Consider the following 6,681-nt stretch of genomic DNA (forward strand, 5'->3'; position numbering starts at 1 on the left):
GGGTGGGGGGGGCTCCACTCATCTGGGTTGTCACCTGTTCAGTGTCACCTGTCTGAAGAGGGGCACTCCCTGGGGCAGTTCTGGTTCCTCCTGTGGGTCATTACAGCTGAAGGCTGCAGTTATTTCTTTGTTACCGTACCTGAACCTGATACAGGTTTTGATTTATCATTAATGCTTCGTCCAGTGGAGCAGGAGTAAAGAGTTTGTCTTATTTTGATGTTAAACGTCTCTAAAGAACACCTCCTGCAGCTTCATTATTCAACTGAAAGACTAAAAAAACACTGATGTTATAATTTGTCTGCGACGTTTAAACTATTTTACATTCATTTTGATTTATTCTCACTTCATTAAGTGTAAGAATCAGTCACTGAAAGCGAAGCCGCTGCATTATTTAAATTTATTTCCTTTTGTTTTGCCTCTGAGTCGCACAACTCCACATCAGCGAGGTAATTACCATAACACACCTCATCAAGTCTGAATACAGCAGAGAACAGCAACACACGAGTATAATTATCTGGCAAATCAAAGTTTAATTAGATTTTAATTAGAATGTTAATTCTTTTGCACACCATTTGGTTTCAGTATATGCAGGCTTACTTTGTGTTTCCTGAGCAGAGCTCCACAACACAAAGAGAAGACAAAAACAACAACAACCATGTAGTTCCCATTATTTGGAAACTATATGAAAATCCAGTGGCCTGAGAAAATAGTTGCTGCGCATCAATTTGTCACGGAGGGGCTTTAAAGCTGGGGGGAAATCAAAAGTGACAGTTAAAACAACAAGAATGATTTCTGTAAGCAGCGAGGTGTGGAAGCTAATCAGGAGACAAAACCGTGACAAAAAATTAAAAGTGCAAAAACAAACAATTATTTCTTAAAGTTAGAGTTAAAGTCTGGTGTTTCTTCAAGGAAAGTGTCAAATTTTAGCTCGATATTTAAGAAATCGAACGATTTTTATCCTTTTTTGTGTTATTTTGCTTTGGGAACCATTTTGATTTGGTTTTAATTGAAATTAATCAGTTGTATTTTAATGATTATTAAGGAAAAATTGGAAATTTTAGGACAAAAAATCTAAAACAGTCCAAGTTTTTTTTTCTCTACCTTTAAGTTTCCTTGAAGTTTGTGCTCAACATAATCTGCCCAAATGTAATTGGCTGTATGACAAAGTATATAAACCTTGGAAAAATATCATGTATATAGCTAAAAAAAACTCATGGAAAGCATAAATGTTAAAGTTTAATCCTGCTCTCAGTACATGTGGGGTGCCGTTTGTAAAGTTACACAGTCAAAAATTACCACCAATATTTTTGTTTTATTTAACCTTTTATAAGAAAAAACAACAGATTTATTTTTCAAAGTCAGTTTTTCACCAAATGATTCATACATTTATAAATGTCATAGTTTATAAACNATGTGGTGTCCAGTTGAACAGGTAGTTGTTGTCAGTCACCTTGAGCTCAGCCTCTGTTTGCTGTTTGTCCACAGTGAGCTGGGACAAGGACTGCTGCAGCGTCTGGGCCTGAGCTGAGAAGAACTCCCTCTCCTGCTGCAGGACTTTAGCTCGCTGCTCATTCTCCTGGAGCCTAAAGCAAACACACACAGTGCAGCCAGAAAATCAACACACACAACATTTATTAAAGGCACAGTGCGTAGGATTTGTTGTTTTCAGCCACATCTAGTGGTTGAGTGGTTAAACTGGTTAAGCTAAATATTTAACTTAAATATTTAGCTAGCAAATTAAAGATTTAGCTAGCCGCATAAATATTTAAGTTAAATATTTAGGTAGCTAGCTAAATTTTTAAATTGCAACCTAAATATTTAGGTAGCTAGCTAAATATTTAAGTTTCAAGCTAAACATTTAGCTCAGAACTAAATATTTAAGTCAGAAGTTAAATATTTAGCTTGTTAAGTAAATATTTAATTTGTAAGTTAAATATTTAGTTTATAAACTGACATTTATAAATACAGTATATGAACCATTTGGTGAAAAACTGACTTTGAAAAATAAATCTGTTCTTTTTTCTTATAAAAGGCTAAACAAAACAAAAATATTGGTGGTAATTTTTGACTGTGTAACTTTACAAATGGCACCACATACAGTACAGTTGGTGTGGTGCCAAAACTAATTCTGAAGCAGATAAATAAAAGATGCACAAATATAAAAGAAAACGACATTAAAACGTCTACACTTAAAAAACAAAAACATAAAATTGAAATATTAAGCTTGTTTCACTCCTCTTACTGATTTCGAAAAGTTTACTTTGAATATTTCTTCATATATTTGCAGCAGAAAAACACACTTTCCAGGTTCGTCTTGTTGAAGGTCTTCGACGTTCAGAGTTTCTGTTAAAAACTAAAAGTCATTATCAATAACTGGAGAGGCGTCAAATGATCAAGAGAAGCAACCAAAGAAGTATTAGTCACAATAACAAAGATGCACTGAGCCCTAATAGCATCTATAACTCATAATTACCTTAATAACTGTTATTTTAGCTTGTTTTTCCTGCGCTCACAACACACTGTTTGTCACTGATGGCATCTTAAGTTGAAATTGAGTGCCTTGCCCAGAAGTAAACAGCATCTATCAATCATGACTCCAGGCCAAGAGTCAAAACTCACAAAAGCCAACAGTGTGTGTGTGTGTGTGTGGATTTGTGTGTGTTTGTGTGGTAATTACACACATCTTGAGTTGTTTCTAACGAGTCATTTTTCACGTTGTTGCAATGAGCAAACTCAGCTGCTGCACATCACCTTCATCTGAGGAAGTTTTTCCAGGCTGGACGCAGATGGTTGGAGGAGATACGGGGACCGGACGTGTCCTCCTCAGAGGTCCTTAAAGGAGAGCGGGTGGGGGGGGGGGGGGTCTGTCTACACCTGAGGGTCTGACTGATCGTCTCGTTTGTTTTATTCGCAGTGTGAATCCGCCGAGTAAAAAAAAAACAGTTTATTGTGACCTAAACTAACGTGAGCACACCTGTATTTACCTGTCAGCAGTTTGTCCTCCTCTGGTCTAAACCGGTTTGTCTCAACAGCTCAACTCTTCATGTGGTCTGTAAGGATCCTCCAGACCAGGTCCAGTCCAGCACACTGTTCATTTTACAGGCTGTCAATTATGAGGTCAATAAAACCTTTTTATTATTTAGCTCACTGTTCTTACGTTTGGCTAACATTTACAAAATGTTGAATTTAAATGTTAAAACATATATTTAAATATTAAATCCTAAATCTAAATATTAAACGTTAAACGTTGAAGTTCACGTTTAGGTATTTTGGAATGGAACGCAGCCTTTGCTGGTGGCGCTCGGCTCATTATGATGTCATCATCCTGAGACGATAGCAACCGCTATAGCGCTCCAACATTTAACTTCATCATTTCATCCTTCCTTATCTTCCCTGCTTTGCTGCTCGGAGCCTTCTCTACGTTTTTCATCCAAAACCAGAAATTATGGGTATTTTTATTTTCATGGATTTGGTTAGCTGGTCTCTTAACAAATTTTTGGAACTAAGTTTTTTCTTCCATGAGAGGACATGTCAAAGGTGGGACCTCTGTTCTTCTCTGTTCTGGGTTTTGGATTCCGATCACTGGATTCTACAGATTGGCTTGGTGGTCTCCTGGTGTTTCTACAAAACAATGCTGGTGGCTTTTCATCTCCTGGCTGACTGACCAATATGAAGGATTGCCGTTCTATCAGCACTCAGACTTTTGTCTTGAGCGAGCTGGACTCGGTCTGCAAGCGGTTCTATTGAGGGTCGCGGGCCGGCTGTGGTCCCTGGACTTTGCTGGCCAGATGGAATTGATCTTGGAGAAAGCTGATAGCTCGGCTCAGTGGAGTTGTCCACACTATTTGTCTGATTGGATTCACCACCTTGAGATGTACCAGTGGACATTGAAGCAGATGGAAAATTGTAATTGACTGCCTGACTCTTCTGTTCCCAAACAACTGATCACAGATCTGGCTCTCCTCTACAACGGCCTTGAAGAGCTGTGGACTAAATTCTTCCTGGTTGGTTACGTCGACAAGGTTCTGCCCCACACCTCCCCCCCACTCACACCCGTCTGTGATCTGGTTCCTGGACCAGGCTGAGGGCCACACAGAATGAACAGTTACCATCAATATCCTGAAGGCTGTGCTGGTTTTGGGGACTGGATACTTCAGGCTCATTCTTCAGATGTTCACACAAGCATACAACACTCATGGTTTCACATACATGCCCCCTAAACTCACTTACTCCTCTGGCTAATAAATCTGCCCTATACAGAGTTTTTTTTTATAAACACCATAGTGTCACAGTGTTGATGTAATTTGATGTTTAGTTTTTTTCCCCTCATCTTCCCTTGTGTGGTTTTTAGTTTTTCTGTTAAGGGTAGCACCTCCTCATGACGTCTTCATGAAGATGATCCTTGCGTTATGCAGGGTCAGTGGCTGCATGATCCAGACCTGTTCTCCCATGTTTGTTATGTTCGGTCTTCTTCTGAATGGGTGTTCTGAACTGTAACTTCATTGTGCTCTGTACGATGACAATAAAGGTCTCTCTCTCTAACGTTTAACTTTTAGATTTAAATATTTAGATTTAGGATTTAAACTCCTCAAGTGGAGGAGTTTAARTATCTGGGGATCTTGTTCACGAATGGGGGAAGAAGGGATCGGGAGATCGACAGGCGGATTGGCGCAGCGTCTGCTGTAAAGCGGGCGCTGTACCGGTCCGTCGTGGTGAAGAGAGAGCTGAGTCAGAAAGCGAAGCTCTCGATTTACCGGTCGATCTACGTTCCTACCCTCATCTATGGACATGAGCTTTGGGTCATGACCGAAAGAACGAGGTCCCGGATACAAGCGGCCGAAATGGGTTTCCTCCGCAGGGTGGCTGGGCTCTCCCTTAGAGATAGGGTGAGAAGCTCGGTCATCCAGGAGGGACTCAGAGTAGAGCCGCTGCTCCTCCACGTCGAGAGGAGCCAGTTGAGGTGGCTCGGGCATCTGGTAAGGATGCCTCCTGGACGCCTCCCTGGTGAGGTGTTCCGGGCACGTCCCACCGGGAGGAGGCCCCGAGGAAGACCCAGGACACGCTGGAGGGACTATGTCTCTCGGCTGGCCTGGGAACACCTTGGAGTTCCCCCGGAGGAGCTGGAAGAAGTGGCTGGGGAGAGGGAGGTCTGGGCCTCCCTTCTGAAGCTGCTGCCCCCCATGACCCGACCCCGGATAGGTGGAAGAAAATGGTTGGATGGATGGATGGATGGATGGATGGATGGATGGATTTAGGATTTAATATTTAAACATTTAAATTTAACATTTACACCAATGAGCTAAATAATGGAAAAGTTCACTCAATTACACTCAATTCAGTTGTGCCATAAAGAAGCTAAACCTCGTGGACTCGTCCCTGAGACCCTCAGATCACCATTATCTGAAAACATTTCCTCGTTTGGTGTTTTGATGACTGTTTACAAACTGTTATATTTAAATAACATCATATCGATCAGAGCCCTGAATGAGACCTGGCAGGAAACTGGATTGTTCTGGAGAACTCTGAGTTGTTTTGGGTTAATTTTCCGATAAAAAGCCTTGTGATTAAGAACACGACTCCAAACTCCTCGGAGGCAGACGTTTGCGTTCAGAGCAGGCCGGGCGGCGAGGCGAGGCCTCGTCCAGATAATGAAAGAGTCCACGTTTGATCCCCTCGTCAGCTCCCGGTAATTGTTCCTGATTCCTACTTTGTGTTTCACGCTTGACTCGTATCGGATATGAAGACGTGTTCGCTCCCCCTATCAGCGCCGGCAGAGTTCACTGATTAACAAATTAAGGATCTTCTTTGCTTTAATCTGTCTGGAGGCTCTTTTTTTTTTGTCAGTTGGCTCTTGCAGAAACATGTTTGGCGATGACAGCACCTCTGCTCCCAGATTTAATTGGATTAGAGGGAAGTTGGGAATAAAGCATTCGGAGACGGCGGGTTACTGCTGAGATGTGGCGGGTTTGTCCGAGCTGATGGGAGGAAGCGAAAGCGCGCTCGTTAATTTGTGGAAACGTTTCGTCTCTCTCGAGCTCACAGATTAATCTTCAGAGAACTCCAGATATTTCCTCAGAAACATGAGTTGGACGTGTGTTGCTAACGTGTTAGCTTCAGCACCTCGTCTCGGCTGTGTTTACGTGTTTTGGTCCATTTATAAAAGTCGTGGACGCTCAGAGAAGCTTTGCTTTGTTTTCCTCCTCCTGTCTGAAGTGATGAAGATGAGATGGAAGAAGAGAAGGTGAAACCAGGTCATCTGAAACATTCGGACAGATTTGAAAATTAAAGCTCAGATGTGATTCTGGGAAACAAATGTAAACAGAACTCATAATATTTATCAGACTCTGATTGTTGCAGCAGCAGAAACCTGTTTGACATGAGATGTTTCCATGGTGGAGTCATTAAAAAAACACTTTTCCACAAATGTTTTCAAAGTTTGTGAAGAGTTGATCGGATCCAGACCAAACACAAAAAATTATTTCATCAGTAGAAAAACTTCTGGATGGTTTTAGCTTCAAAACTACTCTGGATTAAAGGAGGAAAAAAATCATCCAAACCAAAAGGAAAAATTGGCAAAAACTTTGGCTAATTGTAGCTAAAAGCTAATTTAGCGAACACTACTGTATATACATACATACATACATACATACATACATACATACATGCATACATACATACATA

The 6,681-nt window shown here is 41.1% G+C and overlaps 1 protein-coding gene across 1 annotated transcript in view; it reads right to left on the bottom strand.

Annotated features, from left to right (window-relative positions):
• The window catches only part of plekhd1 (pleckstrin homology domain containing, family D (with coiled-coil domains) member 1), a gene marked incomplete in the record, with an annotated part of 58,412 nt that overhangs the window by 13,920 nt on the left and 37,811 nt on the right, over positions 1-6,681 (bottom strand). The window contains 1 exon segment of the mRNA XM_014032446.1: positions 1,451-1,583. Coding sequence (XP_013887900.1) covers positions 1,451-1,583 — 133 coding nt within the window.

The sequence above is a fragment of the Austrofundulus limnaeus genome, unplaced genomic scaffold, assembly GCF_001266775.1.
Source record: "Austrofundulus limnaeus strain Quisiro unplaced genomic scaffold, Austrofundulus_limnaeus-1.0 Scaffold1452, whole genome shotgun sequence".
Lineage (NCBI taxonomy): Eukaryota > Metazoa > Chordata > Actinopteri > Cyprinodontiformes > Rivulidae > Austrofundulus > Austrofundulus limnaeus.